General features: G+C 42.8%; 6 protein-coding genes across 6 annotated transcripts; 3 read left to right on the forward strand and 3 right to left on the reverse strand.

The window, feature by feature from the left end:
• Positions 1-3,281: 3,281 nt before the first annotated feature.
• Positions 3,282-6,817, forward strand: BYT42DRAFT_559739 (uncharacterized protein). Its single transcript, XM_051567154.1, has 12 exons — positions 3,282-3,783; positions 3,874-4,056; positions 4,148-4,257; positions 4,316-4,467; positions 4,561-4,635; positions 4,713-4,861; positions 4,935-5,257; positions 5,365-5,506; positions 5,580-5,773; positions 5,847-6,048; positions 6,112-6,258; positions 6,335-6,817. Exons 1-12 carry the CDS (start codon positions 3,699-3,701, stop codon positions 6,337-6,339), a joined length of 1,767 nt encoding a protein of 588 aa, XP_051426143.1. The 5' UTR covers positions 3,282-3,698; the 3' UTR covers positions 6,340-6,817.
• A 232-nt stretch (positions 6,818-7,049) lies between these two features.
• Positions 7,050-9,588, reverse strand: BYT42DRAFT_592320 (apoptosis-inducing factor, mitochondrion-associated, C-term-domain-containing protein; the record flags this gene model as incomplete). Its single annotated transcript, XM_051570608.1, has 12 exons — positions 7,050-7,077; positions 7,141-7,283; positions 7,354-7,657; positions 7,733-8,030; positions 8,127-8,192; positions 8,249-8,290; positions 8,364-8,550; positions 8,621-8,786; positions 8,860-8,879; positions 8,941-9,010; positions 9,077-9,117; positions 9,184-9,588. The coding sequence occupies 12 exons, from the start codon at positions 9,586-9,588 to the stop codon at positions 7,050-7,052; spliced, it is 1,770 nt and encodes a 589-aa protein (XP_051426144.1).
• A 161-nt stretch (positions 9,589-9,749) lies between these two features.
• BYT42DRAFT_231189 (WD40-repeat-containing domain protein) lies at positions 9,750-11,740 on the reverse strand. Its single transcript, XM_051562618.1, has 6 exons — positions 11,480-11,740; positions 11,221-11,402; positions 11,046-11,151; positions 10,671-10,971; positions 10,272-10,601; positions 9,750-10,196 (listed from the first exon to the last, which is right to left on the reverse strand). Exons 1-6 carry the CDS (start codon positions 11,691-11,693, stop codon positions 9,878-9,880), a joined length of 1,452 nt encoding a protein of 483 aa, XP_051426145.1. The 5' UTR covers positions 11,694-11,740; the 3' UTR covers positions 9,750-9,877.
• Positions 11,741-16,290: 4,550 nt separating this feature from the next.
• On the forward strand, positions 16,291-19,285 carry BYT42DRAFT_611396 (P-loop containing nucleoside triphosphate hydrolase protein; the record flags this gene model as incomplete). Its single annotated transcript, XM_051571496.1, has 8 exons — positions 16,291-16,307; positions 16,383-16,538; positions 16,611-16,805; positions 16,868-16,915; positions 17,007-17,354; positions 17,421-17,657; positions 17,739-17,973; positions 18,032-19,285. 8 exons carry the CDS (start codon positions 16,291-16,293, stop codon positions 19,283-19,285), a joined length of 2,490 nt encoding a protein of 829 aa, XP_051426146.1.
• Positions 19,286-21,833: 2,548 nt separating this feature from the next.
• On the forward strand, positions 21,834-23,666 carry BYT42DRAFT_559751 (calponin homology domain-containing protein). The gene is made up of 7 exons (XM_051567155.1): positions 21,834-22,258; positions 22,347-22,382; positions 22,454-22,550; positions 22,628-22,637; positions 22,715-22,925; positions 23,009-23,319; positions 23,388-23,666. Exons 1-7 carry the CDS (start codon positions 22,174-22,176, stop codon positions 23,457-23,459), a joined length of 822 nt encoding a protein of 273 aa, XP_051426147.1. The 5' UTR covers positions 21,834-22,173; the 3' UTR covers positions 23,460-23,666.
• Positions 23,667-23,938: 272 nt separating this feature from the next.
• On the reverse strand, positions 23,939-25,820 carry BYT42DRAFT_492162 (Bromodomain-containing protein; the record flags this gene model as incomplete). The annotated part of the gene is made up of 4 exons (XM_051564129.1): positions 23,939-24,189; positions 24,308-24,637; positions 24,729-25,269; positions 25,488-25,820. The coding sequence occupies 4 exons, from the start codon at positions 25,818-25,820 to the stop codon at positions 23,939-23,941; spliced, it is 1,455 nt and encodes a 484-aa protein (XP_051426148.1).
• Between the last annotated feature and the right edge of the window lie 1,255 nt (positions 25,821-27,075).

Genomic DNA, 27,075 nt, shown 5'->3' on the forward strand with positions numbered 1-27,075 from the left:
GGCCTCTGGGTTGGTTGGGCTCCATTTTTCTGTATATCTTTTCTATACCCATGGGAAATATCAACTTGCTTTCTTCCGCAATCGGAAGACCTTGCTGTCCGCATCTATCAGATGATTCGCCTTATTGGTGAGCCAACAAGGAGACTAAATTCCTCGATTTTATCCATTTCCAATTCCGACACTTCATGTGGCGGGTAAAAAGAAAGTATCTTTTTCGTTGGTTAGTGAGATTGACCAATACACTAACAGAAGATAGGACGGAGGTTAGTCTTTTGTGACGATCCCTTGTCAATCTCCACAATCGGTAGTCGAATGCTCGGGATTATCACCAGCGGGTCTGGAAAACAAGACAGAAAATCTGAAAAGCTTACATTTGTCATGCGTGAATTACTCACCTTTTCAACCTTGGAGCTTTTGCTAAACTCTATCTACGGTTAAATGCACGTATTTATATGCAATAGAGAATAACCGCCTTTAGAAAATGATGAGACAGAAAGCCCCAGTGGCTTGCATCTCCAAAGCCTGGTAAAAAAAAAAAGATTTCCACATCCTCTTTTATTGCTTTGAAATTTCACCAATCATTTTGCTCCGGAAATAGGGCCATGATTTTGCCGTCCCCACCCGGAAACCCATTGAACCTTGGGCTTTATTTAGGCATCGTGCATATCACAAAAGGCAAGAAACTATAATGGTTAGTGGCGGAGATACACTGCACCGTGATCGAACAACATAGGACAAACCCTTTAAAGAGGTAGATGCCATGAGATTCACCCAACAACCAGACGAAAAGCGTAACCTACCTAGAAAATAGTGAGCGATGGATTGTATGTATGGTATATTAAACCAGCTTGATATGAGTCAGCCTATTTAAGTTTTCTTTATTTTCAGTGTTGTCCCTGACCCTTAGGAGGTCCGCCCGCCGCAGTTATCAGTGCTGCATTACAGTGGACAGAATCGAGGCACCATGACGTTGACCAGTCCTTACCTGTCACGATGAACGTGCAGTTCTCTGGCAAAACTCGGGTAATTTTTCGCATACTCTTGGCGAAAATCAAGCTTACCGAATCTTTACTGTTCGTTTGTCTCCATCCTACCAATCCATATTCGAGCCTTTGTCCTTTCATTTAGGCATATCGCCTTACATGTTGGATGACTGATTCTTCCGTTCTTTGTTCTTTTCATTATTGATTTTTGTTGTTTATTTTACCTTATATAGTTTGGCTCCACCGCTCATTGTGACGTGTATAGATGAAACTTCTGGGAGCCCCACTCCCCCTATGCATATAAAAAAAAAGAAAAATTTACTGTGGGTCTACAAGTCTCTTTTTATTATCTTTTTCAATTGCGTACTACAAAGAACCTTACACGTTGCGAAAAAAAAGCCTAAACAAAAGCTGCGTTTTTTTGCTCACCACATATCGCGCATCGTCACCGTCGATACAGTTTCCAGTAAACTCATCGATTTGCTAATCAGTCACTTCAGTTTCTGCACAAGCATTGGCGTGATTCGCACTATCGTTGCAAGCTATATCTTTTTCATGAGTGTTCTTGTAAAAAAGCTATTCCCTTTTTTCGACTTTTTTCATAAACAAGGCCATGGCTCTACAACGGTATTTCAGTAAAGCTGATGTCTTTATGGAATATTTATTCCCATCAGTAACATTCAAGTATACACGACTCATTCTCAATTCCATTACTAAACACTGCTTAGCCCTGACGAATGGTCAATCAAATATTGAAAACAAACATACAGTGACAGACTAAGTTTTTATTTCACTTTATTTAAACCGGTGAAAGAGCGTATAGTTCTGCGACGCCCACGACCGGATCATCCTATGAAAGCAAAAGTTTTAGGGTAAATTTCTCATGAGCTGTGACAGCCAAAAAATTCGTTATTGTGGCAGAAATTTTTTTTTTTTTTTTTTTTTACCTGTTCATACAGAGGATGGCTAATTTCTCCAGGTGTAAATAAGCCTGCGATTCTGAACAAGCGATCTACACATGGATGAAGGTGACGAAGATTTTGAAACTGCGCAAGATAGCTTCACTTTCGTGATATGAGCATTTCAGAAGTCCGATAAATCTTGTCCAAGAGTGAGTCTGTTGGTTTTATGAGGCGGATCAAATTGGACGCATATCAGTGCCAAGGAGAATAAAAGGGATTTTTTGAACCAGATCTTCGGAACGGATGAACGGAATCCGACAGAAATTCTATGGGAATCTTTCAGGCATATTCCCAGTTCTTCATACAAGATCCTCTCTCAACGTAAAGGAAAGTTCCATGCATTTAAAAATTGCGCATCAAGTCTTTACCATATTTGTGCATTAGGTAACTCAACTATGCTGTGCTTTTCAACGATTATTCACAAGCGTTTACAATGAAATATTAGACAACATGCTTGAGCCAATAAGGTAAAGAAAGCAGCAAAAAAAAAAAGCTAAAAACGTGACGACAAACTTGGGGATATTCGATGACATCTGGCATGATTTCATTTTTTTTCGGAGGGAGATCAATCGGTTGGCTGATTTTTTTTCTCTTTGACTGTATTCGAAATTTTTAACGCAATATCTACGCAACCACGATAGCACAAGCTTTTTTTTTTCAGCAGCTTCCAGGATGATTCCTGACGGGCTAGTCACAATGACGTTGACATATTATTGGTTCAATGGTGGGGTGGCGGCTACGTAGGGTCGGATACTTCCAATAGTGGGGTAGTCACTGAATGTTCATCCACGATTAAAACTTTTTTGATGCGTTTAATTGTATAGCTTATACAGATAGCCAGGGTGAAACCATGAGTCTAATCGAATTTTCAAAAAACTGAGGCACTTCCAATCAAACCGGAAAAACGAGAAAAAGGTAATCGTCCAAGCGGGGTCCTCAGGATCGGGTTACACGATAAAAGTCGGTTGCATAATCTTGCATTGTGACGGAAGAATCTCGTTGGAAGAATCTACTACTTGGGATCCCAACTCTTTTCATAATTTTAACCAGTTACTGGTCTCAAGGGTCAAAGACAATCGGCCACCGAAACCGACATGGCAATGGACGGTCTAAATAATAAAACCAAGGCTGAAACACCCCCGCCAATGAAAAACTAGAAACCCATATTTGGCAAGATCGACTTTTTCGTTCGACGGACAGCCAGCCCACGCGGGTGTGAATCAGCTGCTCACCATTGTATATTTTTGTCGCGTGGCCTATTGTAAAAAAAATTCCACAAACATACTATTTATACGAAACCCAAAGTTTCCTTTTTCTTCTTTTTTTCCCCTTCAAATTCTTATTCCTTTAAGCACGGATACCTATTTTTTGACTATTGCGGCTTTTGTAAGAATTCTTACTTTTTTTTTCATTAACAGAATACGTAACAAGTTCGGAAACCAAAAAAAAAGTGTCTAAAAAGAGAGAACAACTTTGACAATTGAGTTGGATCAAAGAATCTTAATTAACGTTTTTCTTTTCATGGAAAATGTAGACATTTTGGATTCCATTAATTGAGCATTTTCGCTAGAAGGATTTTTGCACGTACAATTGACCTACTCCTGTTGCCCTTCACTCGACTTTTTTACGCTTTTTTTTAAGCCCTTATATATATTTTCCCTCTTGACGGTATCAGTGCGCAACCGATAGAAGAATTATCAGCTGGGAAAAAAAGCGTTCCAACCTCTTTCGTTTTATTGTCCGACCTTTATCGATGAATTCACATCAGTGTTCCGTCGTGGTGGTTGGCGAATACCCAAAGTCGACCATCGACTTGCTTGACACATTCTACGGAAATGGTATGCACAACGACGAAGTAAAAGAAAACACCCTATTCATTGCCTTGATCACATCCTTACCTCCATTCACTTGATTCCCGTTCATTCTAGTTGTCGCCGTCAATACTACCAATGAAGCGTTTGAAGCGCTCCAGTCACAACCTCGCCAACAGTTTTCTTCCACAATATGTCTACTCGATATCGAAGACGATACCGCCGACGAACGATTCGAATTCCTCTCATCGCTTGTTCGCCAACTGGAATCCAGTGACATGGCTGACGTAGTCCCCATTGGTAACGATATCGTCATCCTTTTTTTTCATTTCCTTTTTTTTTGGGAGGGGGCATCAGCGAATCAAATACTCATCTTGTAGTGGTATTACAGTTTCTTCTTCGACTGACAAGCCGGAATTTATGTTGAAATGCCTCGACTATGGTGCGGCTGATTTCTTAATCAAACCTCTTCGCGAAGACATTGTCAAGACCATGTTTCTGGTGCGTAACTCATGCGTCACGTTCAGTAGAAATGAAAACGGCTAATCTAGGGTTCTAGAACGTGCATCGTTATAATCTACGGAAGGATCAGTCAGATCGTGATGCCGACAGTCCGATCAAAAAGGCCAGTAACGCTATAAAGGAATCAGGAGGTAAAATGTGGGCCCACTTTAGCAAGCGCATAAAAGAAGTGTTTGTCACCGATAATTGGTACGTGTGTTGAAGGGAAAAAAATCCCTGTCTATTGTCACTGTTCTTTGAAAGCATCAAGAGATCATTAATGCGAAAAATTAAATTTGGTAGGGTGGCACAAAACCTTGTGACTTACTATATGCCGGAGTGCAGTGGACGACGTTCTTCTGTCTTTTCCATGACGAGGTAAATTGAATTAATTTAACTCGGCATCACGGGATCAGGATGGAGGACTTATCTACTTCTGGGGTTACTATGCATAGTGATAGAAAACTCTATCTCAAAGCACAAATTTGCAGCTGGGATTTTTTGGCCCTCAATTTGGAAGAGGCGGATCTGATTCAGTGCGTTTATATGATTTTTGATCAAGTACTCGATTTTCCAGAACTGCATCACCTGAGAGTCCCATCAGGTAAGTTCATTCACAATTGTTTTGTTTTTGCATGGTAGTAACCGTTTATTTTCCATTCTGGAATGGGAAACAGAGCAACTGTACGATTTTGTGTTTGACATCGCCGGATATTACCATACCGAGAATCCGTATCATAATTTTCGTCATGCCGTGGATGTGCTGCAAGCCATCTACTATTTTATGTGCAAAATTGGATTGCTGGAACCCATGGACCCCAACTCCAACGCCGCCTTCTCCACCGTTCGAGGCAGCGTCGGGTTCAACAAATGGCGCAAATCTGCAAGCAGCAATAGCAAGAGTATCAAACGCCTCATGAAACCCCTGGATATTCTCGCCCTCGTTATGGCTAGTATTGGACATGATGTAGGCCATCCAGGCGTCAACAATATGTTCATGGTATGCTTTCTCTCTCTCTCTCTCTCTCCCTCACGCACGCGCACACACATAAAGGGAGATTTCGGGCGAGTGGATAATGCTAGACAATTAACGCCATTGTTGTATAGGTCAACACCTCAACCCAATTAGCCATTCTCTACAATGACCGATCCGTATTAGAAAGTTTCCACTCCATGACGTTTTTCCACCTATTACAGAATCAATGCTTCAAGCAGCTGACGGATATTCGAGCCAACAATGAATATGCATGTAAGTCAAATTGCATCATTGTACATGAATTGCCCACAGTCGGATCATCTTACCGTTTCCCCCTTGGAACTAGCCTTTCGAAAAATTGTTGTAAATAGTATTTTAGCCACCGATATGAGCATGCACGATGATTACGTGCGAAAAATAGAAGATCAAGCCAAACGTAATTCCGACCACGGTATCAACGATGCCGACCCAAGCGCATGCGAACAAGAAAAAATTCTACTTTGTGGTGCTCTCATCAAATGTGCAGACATTAGTAATTGCGTAAGTTGGAATAAGTCACTCTCTTTCACCGCAATCACGGAAGCTGATGGTCAATATCTTTCCGCATCAATAGGCGCGTCCGTTTCCGTCCGCCAAACGATGGGCGCAAGTACTGGCTAGTGAATTTTTTGAACAAGGCGATCTGGAGAAAGAATTAGGACTGCCAGTCATGCCCATGAACGAACGAGGAAAAGTCAGTTTGGAAGACTTCCAGTTATCCTTTATGCGAAATGTCGCTTTGAAGCTTTTCAAAGTGATACGAGATTTATGTCCAGGTGAGTGAGTGAGTAAGAGACAAATAGTGTTGCTATCTTTGCTAATATCGCATGGGATAATAGAAATGGGTTTTTGCCTCGAATATATCAATGAAAATATAGATTACTGGGAAGATATCAAGCAACATCATCATGACTCGGGGGTAGGGAACGACATACAATCTGAATGTAGTCATGGCGAATCACCGACCAGTAAAACCTCCTCTCAAGGTAAAGCTTGTTCTCTTGCTACTTCGCCAATACTTCACCAAGCACCATGTCATTTGACAAGAAATTGACGTTTTAGGATAGGTGATCATTCTATGTCCAAGGAACCCAAGCCTTTTCCCCGTCGCAGCAGTCCTATACGCGATTCCCCCAATGCCGTTAGCCCAGACATGAGTGGAAGCCAGCAAAAACCAATCAACTCTAAAACCGAACTCACCACATACAGTACAAGTGATCATGATCCTTCGTCGCATCCAAAAAACGCCAAAAGACGACGCTTGCCTTGCCATTGTTCGCTCCAATAATCTTTATCATACTTCAACTTATAGACCATCGTTCCCAACACCTTTTTTCTTTTTTGTTTTCTCCATATACATTGTATCAAAAGTAAACGTAATTCCAAAAACGAAGACAAGGAAAGGCAAGATGAAAAAACCCCCAAAAACAACCACATTACTGTAGGATTTTATAATTGTTCTTATTCTTTTGTTTGTACATTTTTTTATGAAGACTCGTTTGTATATTGTTCTTATTATAAAAAATTATTACTGATTATTGACCATTGAAATTTTCATCACGTTTTCTTTACCTGATATCATCGTCAACCAGACTGTGCGATCCACTTTCAATATCATGAACCATCTGTCCCTTGCGACAGTGATATCACCTCATATGCCTCATCCATAACGGTCTCCATCATATGCAAACACATCTCCATCAACAGCAGCAAGATTTTCTGTTTGTTTTATTTCTCTGTCTTTCCAATGTTGTTGTATTACTCTATGGGATTTCTTTTAATGCTCGTCCTTGTGAAGGTCGAATCTAGTGTAAAAACAAGTCAGGGTCAGGATGGTGAATCCACAGAGTTTCATCCGTGCTACTTACTTTTTCAATAAGCCATCAATCTTGTCCGAGGTGTAGCCAGCATTGATGATGTCTCTTGCCTCCTGGACCTTTCCAAACACGTTGAAAAGAACCAAACCGACGACCTTGCGATCACGAACATAGAACACAAGTCCTTTACCAAACTGATCCACCAATCCAATTAGCCACTCTGTCATATCATATTATAGCATTCGCACAGAAAAAAAGCCCCACCTTTTCGTCCTGGAGAGGATTCTTGGCTTGCACAGCCTTGGTCACGGAAGATTCGGTGGAAGCTGGCTTCTCAGACTCCATAGCCGCACGCGGGCTTTCAGCCTCGGAGCCTGCCGCCGCTGCCGGTGTATCCTTTTCAGTCGCCTTGGCCCACACACTGACTGTCGATAATTGGGAATCAATCAAGCCCACCGCTTCATAGCCGATTTCGGGACCAAGATCCGACCAGAACATCGATTGATGTCGGTAAGCCTTGGAACCGCCCACCATATTTTCACCGGCATGTCGACCACTGAGCACAGCACTAGAGAAAACCATGACATGGATACTCCATCAGTTTTTGTCCATTAGTTTCGCCCTCTTTTTCCGCTCAACTTACTGGTCATGATGTTCAATGCGACGACGACCAAGTTGGATATCATGGAAAGAAACCATATCACCTGCAGCGAAAACATCCTTTCGTGCTTCCAACTCGGCATTGACCACAACACCGGCTCTCTTCTCATCAATTTCCAAACCGGCCTCTCTGGCCACATCCACACGAGGTTCAATACCAACCGCCACTACAACGTGATCCGCCGTAACAGAGTCACCGTTAGCGAGTTCCAAAATCACTTTGCCATCGTCACCAGACTTGAACGACTTGATGGCATTGCCGGTCTTTACGTCAACACCCACTATCAATCCCAATTGAACCATTGTCAGTCACCAAATTATCCATAGCTGTAGCCAGCTTGGCTTTTTGTTGTTTTTTGTTTTCGTATCAGTCTTACATTTGCGCACACGGCTGGTCGTCCACTTGGTCAAATAGCCGGGGAATACGTTGGCCATGTTGCCCTCTGATACGAGCTGTGAGTACTCCTTTTAAATCATCAGAAGCATTTCATAATTTTACCTTCGGGAAAGATTTGAGTCACCTTGACTTGATCACGTTCAGCTAAACCATTGACAATCAAAAGTTTTTAGTCACCAAGTCAATCGGCAAAAGTGAATTCTTGTTGATCACCTACCGCGATGAGCTAAAGCCACAGCAAGTTCCGAGCCCAAGAAACCGCCACCCACAACGGCCACATGGGCACCCTTCTTCACGATACTGTCCAATTGCTTGAAATCATTGGCTGTACGGAAGGTGGTCACATTAGGATGGTCGCCTTGGTTAGGAAGACGCTTGGGAGCACCGCCAGTAGCCAGTAAGACCTAGCCGATCAGGGAAACAGCGCATCAGTAGACCCATTCGTCACATCATGGACACAGCTATATAGCTCACCTTGTTATAATAAATCTTGCTACCGTCGTTCAAGGTAACCGTATGCTCTTCGACATTCAGCTTTCTCACAGACTTGTTCAGGAGCAACTTGACCTTGTTGGTCTGGATATCAGAACCAGAAGCATCCTGAATAACCTCATATTCTGAGATATCCTGATAGATGGCACTGTTTTGCATATTGAGCAAGGGTAGGTTAATACAGTTGACACGAGAGACACGCTATTGTTACAAATACTTGCTTGCGTTCGGTTCCTTGCCACTTGAAGAAAAAAAATGAATAAGTGATATACAAATGTCGGATTTTACTCGGTTTCACTTACATCCTTGAAGACAAGCGTTTTGGCGACGTTGGGATCTTCAGAGAACCAGAGTTCCTTGGAAAGCGGAGGTCTATATTATTGATTGACTTAACATGCAGCTCTATTTGAACGTCGTTGCTGTCAAAAAATAAGTTACCTCATGTACGGAGGTACGCCTTCCTCGCTAATGATAATGACCTAAGGAATTCTCGTTAGCATGGCTTTTTTTTTTGTGTCGACCCTCAGTATGCCGTTGACTCATACATTGGCGTTGGGATCCTTCTCCTTGATAGCTTGAGCTGCGGCAAAGGAAGCCGTGCCGCCACCGACGAGAACGTAAGGTTTGGCAATGGGTTTCGGCGCTTCAGTGACGACAGGTGTAGGTTCCGCTGTTGGCACTGGTGCCGTCACAGGGGCTGCCGCAGGTGCAGACACGGATTCTGTCTGAATGACGGCAGGTTTGGGTTTTGGTGTCTCGGGAGGGGAAGTCAAATGGAACAAGAGAGGTCCAAACACCAGCAATGAGCCGAGAAACCAGGGAGAATTGCTACCGCCTTTCGACGGCTGAGTAGCATAAGTACGCATGGCAGGACGGCGTAACTGGCGAGCCGATAAACTCACACCAGAACGAGCCAAGTGCGACGAAGCACGCAAAAGGTTCAAAGACATGGTCAGTTTAAACACAAGGTTGAAAAAGGTGTAAATGATCAAAAAATTCAGGGACCAGCCAAAGCTTTACTGTGGTCCAAAATCACGTCACCGAACGGTCCCGGGCCGACTGACAAGTCGATCAACCGATATATTTATGTGCAGCGATTGCAATCAAACACAGCTCGGTCGGTCGTTAGCCTTTCCCTTCTCCTTTGTTCTTTTTTGATTTATTTTTTCTTTGGAAACATTAGAAAACAAACAAACAAAATATCATCCTGATTGATCTAAATACGGGATGGGAATAACTCTATATACTGATGGTTTTCCAGATGTTCAAACCATTACTTGCCGTGCTGATAACGCAGCCTGGAATTTGCTTGTGCCAGTGACATTCTTTAGGATCTTCTTGACCTTGATGCACAAATAGTAACTGAGGAGGCACTTCAATACCCCCGCTGGTGATTCTGCCTTCTTCTTCTGCATCGGGTTCCACAGATAAATCCCACAAAGTGATCTGATTATCGGCTCCCGATACCGCCAGAACGGATTCTTCCGTAGGATGCCATTCAATGGATGTAATTGGACCATTATGCCACTTAAATGTCGCAACAGGTGTCGGCGAAGCACTAGGACCACTATACAAAATACACCCAAAGATCAGCATCACCCCATGTACACTTTTCCACATCTTTTTCTTTTACCTTTGGAACGTACGAAGATCCCAGACACTGAAAATACCGTCGTCATGACCACTTGCTAATAAATAGCTAGCTTTCTTATTCCAGGTAATGACATTCACATCGGAGCGACTGGCGTGCACGCTGATGGCGGATTTCTTTTTGTTGCGTGTATCCCAAATTTTGACGGTTTGATCGGACGAACAGGAAGCAAATACGTTTCTTTCGGTAGGTGACCATTGCAAATCTTCCACAGATGACTTGTGATCCCGGAAAGCGACACTGTCCGTGTTGCTTCCTGTAGGCGTTAATGTCGTGTGATAAATGTGACCCGCGTTATCGCCAGACAAAAGACTTTTTAAAAATAATTCATTAGATCTTTGATTTTTACCGCCACCTGTCAATCACCCCGATTCTACTTACCGTCCGGTATCCATAATCGACCAATCTAGCGCATAACCTTCGTTTCGGCCGTGGTTGTGAATGGTAGTGTAGGGTTTTTGCGACTTGGGAAGCATGTAGCCCGGTGTATCAAGACTGGTCACATAAGGTGACAGGTCCCACACATGTACTTTACCGGTTTCTGACCATGTGGCAGCAATTTGCTTTTCATTTTGCTGAGGCATCACTCGTAATCGGTTCACACAACCATTGTGAGGAATCGATTTGTATTCCAGCACGGGATCCTCATCCAAAGCATCAGGATCATCCTCATCATCGGAATCTGTTTCGCCGGAAAGAATTTTTTTTAGTCACCATGGCCATCCATTGAGAGATAAAGCAGACTACACAACGTACCATCTTGTTGGGTTTTGTGAAGGTTGGACATCTTCATCACCAAGACCTCGTTATCGCGAACACCGGGCATCGAAGTACCTGCGGCGATGTATGAAGTGGCAGGGAACTGGAAAGAATTTACTTTTATGTCAATTTTCTTTCTAATCCCCCACACAGTCATGCAAACCCAACTTACATTTTTACGTTCGTCGCCCAATTTATCCTCCAAGATATCGAAACTGAGGAAAGGAAGACGCACATCCAAAGAATGAAGCATAACGTAGACCGACTGATCAGCTTCAAGCACTTCGCCTTCTTCCAAAGGTTGGCCGGGAAGATACAACTTCAGTTCCTCTTCCTTCTCATCGACATCCATGCCTACGGTTATTGAAAAAAAAAAAGCGATTAATCGAGCCATTCTTTTTAAATGTCGACTGAAGTCAATCAGTGCCTACCGTCTTTCATTTCGGCGTCTTCGCCACTTTCGTCCATAGCTTGTTCTTCATCTTCTTCGACTTGTTCTTCTTCCTCGAATTCGTCTTCCCAAGCATCTTCGAATTCCCCCATTTGGCTGACTTCACCAGCATACTGACGGTTGTGACCGTCGTTCAAAGCAGTGGACTTTGATTGATCACGCAAATCGTCTTGATCGGCCTGGCGCTTGGACATGATCAGTGAATGGATAACGGATGCAGAATGCAGCGCAGAGGCTTGAATCGAATTGGAAAAAAAAGAATGGGCAGTCCCAAAAACGTGACTTTCAAAATCTTCACTTTCTTCACCTTCCGTCTTCTCGCTTTCTCAACTTTCCGCTTTCTTTAACTTCGCCTTCAACTTCTTCGACTTCGCCTTTAACTTCTTCCTATTATTTTACTGTCCGTTGATTGCTACAGCAACTTTACACCATGCTAGGTAGAAAAATGGATCACTGTCGTAGTTCGGTATGATAAAAAAAAAAAATAAGACATTACTATGCATGCGTTTCTCTTTCATCACGTCACGTTCATGTTCACAGATAAACGAATACAGATCTCAAACCTGATCTACGTACTCAGAATGATCGCAGCTCAGTTACACTGAGTTTAATTACTCAAATCCGAATACATGAGGATGAGCGTCATGATCACCTTTATTCAGGAACCGATCCTTGGCATGAAATAATCACTTGATTTGCATTCGCGAATTCATCGTCTTCATCTTCGGAAGTCTCAAAGATTACCATCTCCTTCAGTCATTCGTCCATAGGACATTCAATGGAAATATTCACAAGATAAACGTTTTCTTATGATACGATCAATTCATCAAATGACGATCCGTCATAAGCTATATAAGCGGACATAGAATGAAGAATTGATTCCGCATCACTTTTAATTTCCCTTGTCTTGTGTCTCAAATAAATCGAGATTCGAAAAGACTTCAGGTTTTCTCTGTTTTTACCTATATTCTATGCACAATCACAACATATTGCAATTACGTACACTCTGCGTTTCTCGTAAAATCAGCAGTTCTGAATAAAAGCATCCAGGGTGCAGCGCAGCCGAGAGATCTGTATTTATTATTTGATGACTCAATTATTTAAACAAACGGGGAGATAAGAAACGAAGTGACGGCAAGGGACTGAATAGACGAGACGCAACTAAAGGGTGCAAAGAAAGAGTGGAACCAAGTCCATTGGGCTGAAAAAGGGCCAAAACAAATGAGAGACTTGAAAGAAAAGATGCGTAAGAAGAAGAAGAAATGAATCATGATTGGGACAAATAGAACGATGTGGACTTTTACAATGGAATTCATTGTGATTCTTGATGATTTTCGTCTTTGACATTCTCTGTGGGATTGAACGAGGTGGGAGTGACATTGTTGTAAACAAGGGCGGTCGCCGCCACCGCTGCTGCGCATGCTGCTGTGGATGAGTACATGCTGCTTTCCGCTGTCGCTTCTCTTGGCATGCTGGTATCGGGGGCCATCAACATATCGGTGGTGGTTCGAGGGTTGCTGTCATAAAATCTTTCAGGCGCATCAATTCGGAATATGACTCACAATGTTCCGTCTTTTACGGCTTGTTGAACTCTCCAGGATCATATCCCCTCTGGACATGGAGGCTGTTTTCCGTTTCCGAGAATCTAGGCTTAATGGGTCTGACGCAGGGACGCAGCGTGATTCAAACGCACATAACACATATTCTTCAGCTTGATGCGTTGGTCAGAAATGCTGGCACATCTTCAATCGCTGATGGAGACGGGAAATGACAGATCTCGGTCATCAGATATAGGCCATCTGCAAGCAATTCAAGCAAGTAAAAAGTTATAATGAAGCCTAACAAAAGAGATAAAAAGTTAATGTATGAAAAAGATATGTACAGTATTCCACTGACCCGTGCAAATTACCTACGCCACGTCCATAAGGTCAACCATGAGACCATTTGGAAATTTTTGATCAATGTGCCACTTCTGGTGTCGTTCTTGTATAGCTTTGTTCAACACATCACTTGGTAAGGTCTCGTTCATATCTGGGTGGCTTCTATTCTTCTTCAATAACAAAATGGAGGATAGCGATCTACCGAATACGGAATATCATCGTAAATACTGTCCATCAGGTCAACGTAAAAGGATTCCACTTACAACAAATGATGGACGTGAGATTCCATTGCCAGCTTTTCAGATGTGATACGGTCAATGACATGTGTCTGAAAATCATAAAATCTTTGGGAAATATCGTGGCAGTCAACCAAGAAACGATCATTGTCGTTTGGGGCACGTATGTCAAATGAATGGCGATTGATTTTTGATGAGTTGAAAGAGGTGCTGGAGATATTGGTACTGACGAGATTCTAGAACTGTTTGTGTTGTCAATGGGGACCACGACATTGGATGAAGCGCTTTGAAATACAAGAATAAGTCAAGGTCAAAAACCCTTATCTTTCTTTTGTTATTTCTATTTTTTTTCACTCACCCACTTTGTTCAATATGAACGTTCACGTGCTCTTCCAACTCTGCAATAGTGATAAAATAGTCGTGGCAGCCTGGGCAACCGTAACGTGTTTCTGCCCCATTGTCCTTCGTCTGCACAAACGTATCGTTGCTATGCTTCTTTTTTCTTCGGCCGCTAGGGCTATCTACAATTACAATGCCATGCTGAGTCCTTAGATGGTGGCGTTGCCACTGTCGGCGGCTAAAGGTGACAAGATTGCAACGATGGCAATGAAATTCAATATATATATTTCGTATAGAAAAAGAAAAAAACTGAAGAAAATGAGAATGAAGAAAATGAAAATTAAGATAATAGAAGGTGAAGAAAAGTGAATGAAAGGATCCTTCATCCTTTTTCGTTCATTAAAGAAAACTTTTCCGTCTGCCGTTCATTTCTATTAGAACAAAACCATCGTTCTCAGTATGCAATCACACCCTTTCCTGCCGTGGAATGGGTCGCTATGAAATCATCATTCTTTACCGCAGCATCTTCTTATCTGTCCACAATTTGTCGCCCAAGCAGTAAGCTTCGATGTAGTCCGTTATAAGCGCTCCATCCTTCAAGGGCTCTATTCAGCTTCAATGTGCATTTTCCGATAAGCTTTTCACTTATCAAAATGGCTTAATTTTTAATATTTCGCATGCGCTTTTTTCTGTCAATCGACGGCGAGGTCCCGATTTGGTTACGTCCTTTTTTTCATTTATTTTATCTGAAACCTGGCTCCCTGTGTGTAACCAAAAAAGCGCACATCCTCAGATAGAATCTTTTCTAACTAGCTCAAATCTCGTTGAAAAAAAAGACGCGGAAAGTTCGAAACCAAAAATAATCGATGTCGAGGGAATTGATAGTGCAAAGAAAGTAAAGGATCAAGTTTTGGTGAATCCATGGAAATGAATTGGCCAAGTCCATGCATAAAATAAGCTTTTCGATCGTTCGTAGAAAAGAAAAAAAAATAAAGGGGGGGGGGGTGGGGGGAAGAGGGGTCCCTGAGTGGCACCACTTTGCGCACATTATTCAGTCACGTTGCATGAATGACGTCTGAATGATTGTCCGCTTTACAGTATGTTCTTTTTTTTTTTTATGTGGTCGGTTTTGCAGTTCACTTTCTCGTGAATGGGCGCGATAAAGCTTTTTCTCCAATTACTATAACTATTTTCTCTTCGCCAAATGGATGGGATCGGATTTTCTGGCATATAGGATGGCATCAGCAGTGTGACAGTGGTCCCCATGACTACATTTTTTCTGGCATAATTGATCGGTCAAACTTTTATTTTACACATGCACTGGACCGATTCATTTCCATGACTTTATCAAACCTGATCCGTTCATTTCTTTGCACCGTTGATTCCCTTGCCTTCCCACATCTTTTTTCATTGAGATGGCAGCCCATTAGAAATAATCAGGTTTTTTGCAAGATGCAGCTTTTGGGCACCCGGATGGCTGAATCTAGATTGTAAAACACGCTAGCCAAATTTGGGCCCCTTTTGGAGATTGACAGAAAAGGCGCATGCAAAATTGAAAAAGTAAAGTTGTCCACATCTCAATAAAGGCTATTAGAAGTGCTGTGTGGCTGTTGACAATCCTAGCTATAGATAAAGAGGCTATGAGATGAGCTGGTTTTGAGCACCATAAATATGACGAGCTGCCAATAATGCGAACATACGTTGCTTGTAGGCGGTGATTTTTGATCTCTCTTCCATCCACCACTTTATCTTTTTATTTTAGCACAGAGTATCCATGCGGCGTAGCTTGTAGTATTTTCTTCCAAATGATGTTTGACCACATCAGATAACAATTTTTTGAAAGCAAAATTTTGATTGTCAATTGGAAATAACGAAGACGCCCATGTGAAGATAACAACACAAGCCCGATTCTAGAACTTGACATGTATTTGTTCCCTCGCGATCATACGCAAAAATCAAATTCTATTCCAACGCCGCCATCCATGCCAGCTGTCATTTTGTGTGGTCCGGTATCCATAACAATCTTTTCTTGATGTAATGGAAACGCAAAAGGGATCAGCAGACGAAATGAGAAAAAAACTTTTTTTCTCTCGCCGTCACGGTCTTTATTGACATATAATAAGCACAACGCGATGTCAACGGCCTACTTCTTTATACTTTTCGTATTCTTCTCTTTGCTCATTATTATGTTGTTCTTTAAGCACTCTTCAAGCTCTCCCAGCGACATTTTTACCGCCCTTTTTTTCAACCTTTTTCAGACCGTCTCCCTGCTCTCCTTTATCTTTTCCTCCGTGCCTGTTCCGTTTCAAGTCCTCGATCAGGCCGATAACTTTAAAATGGCTCTCTGGTATCGGTAAGTTCATTGTATTAATGGAAATGACTCCCCAGTTCCTGATTGATCTGATTTTCTTGGCTTTTAAAATACCAGTGGCTTCCCTGAGCACCATGATACCGACACTGAAACCGAAACTGACACTGAACCCGCCAATGACTTTGCCAGTGACAGTGATGCCGACACTGGAGCCCCTCCTGCTCCTGTCGTTGAGGAACAACCCAAGAACATTCAAGTTGTTCTTCGTCACCGGTAAAAATCACGCTTCCAAAATTGCCTTGCATGCCCTTTGACTGACTGACGATTTTTTTTCTGTGAATTTAGTGATTTCGAGGACGCCAATGGCGTACCTCAAGGCCCCCGTGCGTTGGTTCCCCACCCGCACTTCCCTGAAGAGGAAGTGCTGTTTGGCCGTCATCAGCGAGGTTATGTGTTTGACCGTGTTTTCGATCAAACCTACTCGCAGGAGTCCATTTTCCGCCAAGTGGCCCAACCCATGGTGGAACGGGTTGCCAAGGGGTAATGAAGCAGAACCAAATTAAAAAAGTTCACCTGAAAATTAATCCGTTTCTCCATTTTAGCTACAACTGTGCCGTTATCGCGTGCGGCCAAACTGGCACCGGAAAAACGTGAGTGATAAATTGACTTGTTTAATTAGATGACATCAGATAAAATAATGTTGCATTAATTCATTGACTTCGTCTGGTTTTGGAATAACAGTTACACCCTGCAAGGAAACATGCAAGATTTTTCCCAGGACTGCCCCGCCGAAGCCGGCCTGATTCCTCGCACGGTCCACCGACTGTTTGAATATTTGAATATTCACAATTACGACTTTTCTGTCTCGCTTTCCCTCGTGGAACTTTGCAACGGTCGTATTTACGACTTGCTCAATGTTCACGACGACGAATCAACTCTGAAGATTTGTCAAGATGAATCCACCTCGGATGTGACCATCGAAGGATGCCACGAATCTTTCGCTCCCTCCGCCGTTGAAGCCATGAAAATCCTTCGTCAAGGCCTGGCCTGTCGAACCATCGGTGCCACTCAATGGCATGAAAACTCAAAGTAAGCCATCCCAAACAAAAACTCTTTTTCCCTGCACAAGTTCCATTAACTGTTTTTTTTTCTTAGCCGCGGTCATTGTTTGTTGACTGTCAAAGTCTTTGTTCAAGATTTCTTGGCCAGTGACAAGGCGACCGTGCGTGCCGGAAAATTGACATTTGTTGATCTAGCCGGCTTTGAGCACTTTCACAAAGATTACGGCGAAAATGTGCCTGCTCCTGAAACAGTCTCTGCCAACAAAGGCTTATTCACGCTCCTACATGTCATCCGTGACCTCGCTCACCATGGTTCCACCGATTTGTACAGGTACTTGATGAGAAAGTTTTCCCTTTCATGCATTGACCACTCTCCAATACTGACATCATCTTTATTTTTCATTGTTTGTAGACATGATAACCTTACCTGGTTGCTCAAAGATGCGTTGGGTGGTCAGACCCAGACCTGCATTGTGGTTACGGCGTCGACGGCCGAAACGCATTCCCATGACACTCGACTCGCCTTGAAATGTGCCACTTTGGCCAAAGAAATCCTCAATTTTCCGCGGCGCAATACACCCATCAACCGCGATAACTACATTGGCGACTTGCACGCTACCATAGCCCAGTTGAAAGAAAAATTAAAGGTACGCAACTGATTAGTAGCTAAGATGTTTTATTGATAATTTTTTAAATCGTTTTTAGTGCAAGCAAGGAAAGGAGGGTGTGCACATGACTCGGGCATTCTATGATGCTTGGAAGCAAGAAATGGAGGAACTCAAGGAGAAGATGCGAAAGACCGATTATGAAGCGCACATTACCAAGCAACAGGCGTGTGACATGGTCGAAAAAGCCCAGACCGCTTGCAAGAAAGAAACCGCACAGCTCAAGGACCGACTGCGGAAGGCAGAAAGCGAAGTGCGATATATCAAAGACCGATCTGAGGAGAAGATAAAGCAGATCTACAACGCCTGGCAACGAGATACCGATCAGCTCAACCGGTTCATCAGCAACACCGAAGAGGCAATGCAGGTTACCAAAGAAAGAGCCGACGCTAAAATCGCCGCCATGCGAACCGAGCTGGCCTCACTACAAGCGCAATGCAGCCATGCAGCCGGCCTGGGAAAATCAGTGGACGACATGCGAGCCAGAGAAAGCCGCGCACTTCAACTAGCCGAGTACTATCAACAGCAAGAAAGAGAAATGCAAGAACGGCACTCACACCTCGAAGAAAAATTCGCGGACCTAACCGACAGGGTTCAAGAAAAAGATGAGCAGCTGAACCATTTGAAGGCGCAAAAGAAAGAAGACGATCAGCAAATGGCATACCTCCAACGTGAACTACGCCAATACGATGACCTTTTCAAAGAAAATCAGGAAAAAGTCGCTGTCATGCAGAAGCAAATATCACACCTCCAACGACGAGTCTCGGAGCATATCAATATCGTTCGCGCTAAAGACGAGCAACTAGACGGCCTCATGAAACGAAAGAAACATGACACTCAGCGCCTCACTGACCTCCAACATGGACTCCGTAAATGCAATGATACTATTGGTGAAAAGGAAGCCATGATTGCCGAATTGACGGTGCAGCTTCGAGATCAACATGTGACGATGAAGAAACAGATGGCGCATCTTGAACAATACGCTGCGGAGCTGGTCGATAGGATCCAAGCCAAAGACGAACAGCTCGAGGGGCTCCAACTCCAAAGCAAGCAAGATCACAAGAAAATCAAGGCGTTCAAATGTCAGATCGCTGTATGCAACAATATGATTTATGAAAAGACAATACCGGTCGTCGAATTAACGTCGATGCTTCAAAAACGAAAAGATACCATGGAAAAAGTCATAGCGCATCTTCAACGGCACGCGGCTACAGTCGAATCCCTGAAAACCCAACTCAAAGATATTAGACACAAAGTTGACTTGGAACCTCGACAATTCATCATATCACGCTGAAAAAATAAGAAGCCCTTTGTAACTCGCTCGACTCCATCATGCCGCCACACATATCAGTAAACATGTCATTATAATTCATTCACAACACATAATTGTTTACTGTAGTAATGTAAAGAAAGCAAAAGCAATAAAAGTCATCATTCAGTTGGCATGCGTGCCTACGTGTGAGGATCTTGATGATCGATCCTAGTAGCAAGAACCATACCGCTTTCCACAGCAAGTAAGCTTGGAATTTGCGCCTAAATGTCAAACAAACATGCCACCTTTGCAAATAAGTGTAGAACAAGGTCTCTATGCATAATCTACCAAGTGTAGGGAGAATGGACTAGCAGATATGGAGATAGGTATTGTCCATGCGGACTAGATAACCGGAGAAAGGTTGCTAGGCTGAAAATTTTTTTATATTGCGCCAACTGTCATGACGATCACTGCATTCGTGAAATGAAGGCAACTCACTTGACAGTAATCAATGGCTTACTTGCCGCAAGGTTGCAGATCGCTTCTTTTTTAGCATACCACAATAAAAACACGCTTTTTGAAATGAAGCTTGTTGAATACGTGAGCACAGAACGCGCTCAAAACGGCCTGAAGCACGGCAATTGAGAGAAGTCCGACCCGAACAAGGCCCCCTTCTGACATTAGGCTGGGCCGCCGAGCACCGGCGTCAGTGGTTGACCTGTTTGCCAATAAATAAATAAAACTAGCTTTCGCAAGCCGACTGAGCTTAAGAGAGCGACAGAGTGTGGACTTGTTACAGATCAAATCATGTGAACATTTTTATTGTAGCCAGTTTTTCCATAGATTATTACTTTTGGTTTATGGTGATATGTTGACTTTGGAGCATCCGATCAAATTGCATTTAGGATATATCTCTATCATGGAAATATCACGGTATCTCCTTTTTATGATTCAGAGGGGGTCGGCCGCTGTATTGACATCAAACTTTTTTTTTTTGGCATTCAGACCAAAAAAAAAAAAAAAAAAACCACGTCGGTTCCGAAACAAGCAAGGTGGGATTTTTCTGAGCCGGAAAAAATTTGACTGTCAAGTGAGGGTATAAAGTGGCGATTTCAGCGCGGAACCCATCATTCCTCCTACCTCATACATCTAAACTCAAGAGTAAGTGTTCACACCTACCCATCCATTCATTCCATCCATCCATCCTTTGACCCATCCGTCCTCTGACCCATCCATCGTTCAAACGACTCTGTGAACGTGTACACATCCATTGTATGGGCGGATGAATGCGGTTCTTGTGATGGATTGTCTTGAGTCTTGAATCACCGTTTGCTCATGTATTTTTTTTTTTTCAATCATAGTGAGAGATAAATGGAAGAAGAAGAGACAGAGACGTCTTAAGGCCAAGAGAAGAAAGATGAGAGCCAGATCCAAATAAGCGTTTTACACCAGGCTGTCACCGTCTAATACTGTATCGTCTCATGCGGTTGGCCCATTCACTGCATGCCTCAAGTTATGGAACCTATTGACTTGTTCGAAACGACACGGAAAGCGCATTTTCTCATCATTTTACTTAAATCCTTTGCTCAAATAAATAACAGAATTTCAAGTAATTGTGTAAATATGTGGCTGATTGTAAAGCAACTGTCTCATTGTTCGTCGGGGGGGGGGAAACAACCACGTCTTTATGGCAAAATTGTCATGGTGGCAATGGACCGCGTGAAGCCTACTGAAACACGCTTGTCAGCATTGAGTGAGTTCAACATGGGCACGACTTGGTCACTTGTTTACTACTTGAAACTCTCCTTCCGTTCGACAAGCTATGTTTCTACCTTAGCGCCGAATCCGTAGTTTGACACCATGTCAGAGCTTAGTCTTTTCCATGGGTTCGCTTTTATTGATACGTGAGCGCAGAAACCATTACATGCTGCACTTTTTGAACACCATCAAATATAATGAAAAAAGTCAATGCTTCTGGCAGTTTTTTACAGAAAACAGAAATTATTTTAACATTCTGCCTGCGACAAACCAGCTTTCCGTGGGTTGTGTTCTATCAAAGAGTATACGATGGTATTTTGAACAAAAGATGCTGGATACATCTGGTGTAAACTTGGCTTGCTGCCTACTACGGTCATGGTGGTGCAACGTTACCGTCTACATTTTTGCTATTGCGCAACTCGGCTAGGGTCAACGATAATAGCCAGAAACATGATGTACCAACCGTACTATTTGAGGCCAGCGATGATACTTTTTTACTTAAAAACACCCAAATTATAGGATGGTTGCACGGAGGACATGAAAAAAAGTTCAATGACGAAAGAGCTTTTTCGCAAAAAGGAGGTTAACTGATCTGGTCTCAAGTCCGTAATCATCAACAGGATACCATCCCTTGGTGTGACCGCTGTTGAAAAAAAGAGGTCACCAAAGTTCCATCAACCATTCTCGTCCAGGCCTCATATGCGTAATAGTTTGTCTTACAAAGACAGTCTAGTCAGCAAAAAAATAAATCGAGCCATTTGTAAAAAGATAGCCATTATCTGCAGAATGAGGGAAGTTTAACCTATCTTTGCGCAGAGCAAAATAAATAAATAAAAAAAAAACGCCGGATTGGTACTCCAAGCTGTCTTCCTTGGCAAGCAGGTGGTAGGTTTCATACTTCTCTGACCCGAGCTTTTTTTTTCTTTCTCTTGCACAGGAACCGCAATGCTTCAATTGAATAAAAGATATCACATGCAACGGTATATTGGTCACTGGTGAGGACCGTGTTCAACATAAGTATCCTGTTTCGGGTCTCGAGTCGCGGAGATTTAACTGTTTTGATGTCATCATCCAACCAGCCAGCCAACCAACTAACGGGAAGTTTGAGGAACAAAGAACGACACGGTCGTAGGGACGGGCTTTTCTTTGTACAAGAAAAAAGCAATTGAATCATGGGTGAATCAAGAACCGAACTTTTGGCGTGGTTGAACGACTTGTTACAGCTAAACTATACAAGGGTCGAACAGGCCGGCACAGGTACGAAACCAACGAAAGAAACTCACGTCGGGATGGTCTTGACCAGAGAAGAAAAAATATTTATTCACCCAGTTTCACTTGAATGCAGGTGCCGCATATTGTCAAATTCTGGACTCAATTTTCGGTAAGAAATGAAAAGCTGCCGGAAAACCTTTGCTTGACCTATTCTTGTTGATGATGGACTTGAATCTTTAGGCGATGTGTCGATGAGCAAAGTCAAGTTTGATACCAAACATGAATACGAATACGTTGCCAACTACAAAGTACTGCAACACTCTTTTGACAAGCACAAGTGAGTAAGAATCCTTCTTTTCTCTTGTATATCTCGCAGAAATACAACGAGTATTAAACAATTGGACATTTTTATAGAGTGGACAAGGTAAAAATGGTTTTCGATAGAACGACCTAATTGTCATCAACAAAATCATTGAATCAGTTGTCTCGGGTGAATACTAGCTTATACCCGTCGATCGATTGATGAAGTGCAAGTTCCAAGATAATCTCGAGTTTATGCAATGGTTGAAACGATTCTGGGATCAAAACTACCCAGGAGGCGTTTATGAAGCATTGCAACGTCGTAAGGGTGGTGCTTCCAAGGCAACTACGACGCGTTCAGGCACCTCAACCCCCCGTCGTCCCGCAGTAGCGGCTTCCAGCGGAATGGCTGGTAAGAATAATTTCTCGCGTTTTTTTTTCTGAAAAAAAAAAATTAAGACGCTCACCCTTGTCCATATTTTTTCCCATTTTCAGCACGTAGCTCTAGTCGCAGTACCAGCCGCAGCACTTCCGGACGCGTATCAGCCGGCAGCGCCAATGCCAATGTACTCGATAACCACTCTGCGGCCATGATCATTGATTTGAATAAACAGATTGCCGAGCTCAAGGTGAATGTGGATGGACTGGAAAAAGAACGCGACTTCTACTTTGGCAAACTGCGCGATATTGAGATCATTGTTCAAGAGCATTTGGACGCGGCTGAAGAAGAAGAGGTTCAGAATGAACAAGAACATCCCGAATATGCCGTGCTCAAGGATATTCAGACTATTCTGTACAGCACAGAGGTAAGTATCAACATTCAGTCTCCAGAATAAGCATGCAAAAAAGATGCTTACGTGAATGGCGTTGATAGGATGGATTCGAAGTGCCACCTGAAGGCGAAGAGGTGATACAAGGAGAAGAATATGATGATGAGACCTTCTAGAAGATACACTCTTTATTTTAAGAAACCATACCAATGTCATACATTACCTATTTTTGATATCCTTCAATAGAAAATTTCATCTCCCACTAACCCTCAAAAAGAAAAAAGGATGAACATAAAAAAAAAATTAACATTGGGAAAAGGAAAGGCTTTTTTTTAAAAGAAAAAAACAAGTATATGCATTATGTAAATCAGAAAGCAAGAGAACCACTAAACAACTTTTTAATACCTTTGGGAAAAAAAAAACGAGTTTTGCAACACACACACACACAATCAGGTCCGGGTGTTCTGTAAATAAATGGAAGAGTTTGGGAAGAACGAATAAGTTGGTATCTACATCTAATCGGAACTGCTTCCGGAGTCATCTGAATCGGATCCAGAAGAACTGTCAGAGTCGCTGTCGCTAGACGAGTCTTGACCACCTATTGAAAATGAATATCTCGCGTCAGTATTTGCAGACAAAAAAACACGCGTGCAAGTCATGGCCAATCGTTCCACCACTTACCATAGTAACCTCGCGGTTCAGATCCGGAATTGAACTTTTGTAATGTCTTTTCGAGTTCACGAATCTTGCGATCCGCATCGGCCTCTGAGTAGTGGGTTCTTGGTCTCTTGACCGTCTTTTTATGATGATGCTGTGGTACCAGACTTTCGCCCGTCACAAATTCGTGCAGTCGATGAAGTGTCTTTCGATCCAATGCGTCAATATCCAATACAATTTCTTCCTGTCCTTGCTGTAGAAACCGAAACATACAAAAAAAAGGGGGGGGGGGAGGTTAATAAACCGATGCATAAACAAAAAAAAACACAATCACACCATCGCCATAAACCCAAGAGAAAGGCTCTACTTACACCGTCCAGGTTGGGCATAGAAGATTGAATAATGCTGACTACTGTATTGAGTCGATCGCCCGCCAGATTATTAATTTGTTCGCTGAGATCTTTCTTTTGTTCGAATGTGAATTCAGGCAATTCATCATCCTTTCGCTTGGTAGGACGTCGACGTTTTTCACCCACAGGTCTTGCGAGTTTTTTCTCCTTGGATACTGAAGGCCGTTTTGCTACCGCTTTGCTAGTCGATCGTTCCGGCTTCTTTCTCTTGGCAGTTTTTATAGATGCAATTTGTTGCGAAATAGTAGCAATATGACGTTCCAGTTCAGCAATACGATGATCACGATCTGTTAAAAAAACAGTATAATGAGTACCTCTGCATCTTTCTTGACTGGCCTTTTCACTCCCTTGACTACGCCTCAAAGAAGAAGAACTTACCATCTTCGTCTGATTCTTCCAGTTCTTCCAATTCATCCACGATATCCTGTTCGGTTTCCGGTGGCGATGGTTGTGGTTTCTGTGCCCACTTGTCATCAAAGACCTTTTCTAATTCTTTACCCATTTTGTGCACAGGGATGGCGGGAGGATTGTACAGATAACAGTTGTTGAACATGAGTCGCATATCGGCTTCGAACTCCTCGGGAGTGGTGTAATCGCCTTCGTTCAATTTTCGTTCAATGGTGGATAAATCCATGGGATGCTTGACAATTGAAGGATAATCAGGGATATTGAGAGCCACGATATCGACCGGGGCAAGGAAAGGATAATTAATGTCTCTATACTTTGATTTCTTCAATTCACGTAAGGTTTGCATGCAGAACTTCATCTGCTGATCGTTTTTTCTCGGATTACGACGCTTGGTCATCGGTTCGGGATAATCCTTGGATGGAGGGGGATGAATTTCGCGTTTAGGTCGACCATCTTCGGAAATACCGGATGTGCGACGAATGGGAGGAGGTGATAACATTTTCGAGCTTCGCTTTCGAGTTGGTTTAGCTCGATCGGGTGAATGGCTTCGGGGTGGCGGAGATGGCTAAAAACAATTTTTTTTTGGCACCACTCGTTAGTATCAATCGTTCATTGAACCTGTTTTCCCAACTCTTTTCCCCCTCCCCAGCTCGCCCGCTCGCCGGCAACCCAAAAACGATCCACCTACACCATGCCGTGTAACCCTCCAAAAACCCATTGAAAATGTACCTCTTTTGATGGGGGCATTTGACGCAAACTCTTTTCAAAAGCCGATTCTACATTTTGACAAAGCATGGAAATCATGGCTTCGGGTCCATTGTACTTGTAACAGTTGCTGAAAACCAATCGAATATCGGCGACGAAATCTTCCACCTTGTCGTATTCGTAATTGTTGAGTTTGCGATCGACCGTGCTCAGATCCATGGGATGTTTGATGACCTTTGGATAATCAGGAATGTTCATTTTCACGTAATCGACACGATGCAGAAAAGGCGTAGCATCTCTGTGTTTCTTCAAGTTCCTCATAATAGCTCCACAGTATCTAATTTGATCACGCGTCATATGTGTTTTGCGACTCGCCAGCACGGAAGGTGAAGGGGATGCAGTCCTTGAAAGCTGTACAAGCGATAGAAAAAAAAAACCAAAAGAAAAAAAAAGGGTTTGGAATGTCAGCGTTTCTCACATAGGCTTTTTTCCTCTCCCTTGCCCAAGAACCAAAAAAAAAAAGAAAAAGAACAAGATGCGCTGACGCGACAAATTATCTCTTTTTCCCATACGCTTTTTTGCCTATTCAAGCCCATCCAAAGCCCATCCACGTTACCTGGTCTCTATTCTTATTGGTCCGTTGGAGCATCGATTTGGCGCTGCCATTGGGGGGAGACGATGCTGAGGTGGGTGTGATTTCTTCCAAAGTTTCTGGCGACTGTGCAGGTGTAGGTTTCAGTGTGTCTGTGACCAGGGATTCCTGCTTGAGCGTAGTCGACATGGTCTGAGGAGATGAATGGGACTCTGGAATACTAGTGGTGGTAGTAGTAGTTGTAGTAGTAGTGGGAGGAAGTGGTGGTGGAGGAGGAGTCGAAGTAACGTCTGGTGTAGTATTTTCCTCTGAATGTACATCATGAGTTGAAGGTTCTTCGTGTTCCAGTTTTGGGCGTTTTGCGTCCAGGTTTATTTCATTTTCGCCGCTAGTGATTTTTCCACGACTAAACATGTTTTTAATCATTGCAGGCAAAAAGGATGCAAAAGAAGTATAAGAATTCCATAAACGAGCCGAACGCGGTCTAACCCACGCGTTTGAGCATAAAAAAACTTCAAAAGCCCATGGCATCTTTCTCCACCCAGGGACCCCAAAGCAAAGAAGAAAGAGAGGAGGGAAGAGAAAAAGAGAGGTATATGCCATTTGGCAATCCACAACCTACCTATTATCTGAAGTGTCCATTTGTTCTGTCGAAGAATGCTGTTGATCAGAAGCCCAACCGGTTGCCATTAGCGTAATGGTGAATTAGAAAGAAGTGAGAGAAGGGAAAAAGAGATGGACGATCTACACGATGAACAATAAGAAACCAAATAGGTGTTTTTTTTAGTGAACCCATACGTCTCATTCTGAAAGATCATTTTTCCTCTTCCCATTTGCCAAGCCCAATCATCCCCAAAACCGGCCATCATGTCCAACAGTGCAATCGAAGAAAAGACAAGGTTTGTGACTGATGAAGAAACGATCGTCGCACGGCCATAGTCGTTGAAAGAAACAGGGGTATTTTTTTTTGAAAAAAGGAACCTGCAGTGAAATATCTTCATCGAATGCACTGTTGCTGAT

The sequence above is a fragment of the Radiomyces spectabilis genome, assembly GCF_025331425.1.
Source record: "Radiomyces spectabilis strain NRRL 2753 chromosome Unknown BYT42scaffold_3, whole genome shotgun sequence".
NCBI classification, from domain to species: Eukaryota; Fungi; Mucoromycota; class Mucoromycetes; order Mucorales; family Radiomycetaceae; genus Radiomyces; species Radiomyces spectabilis.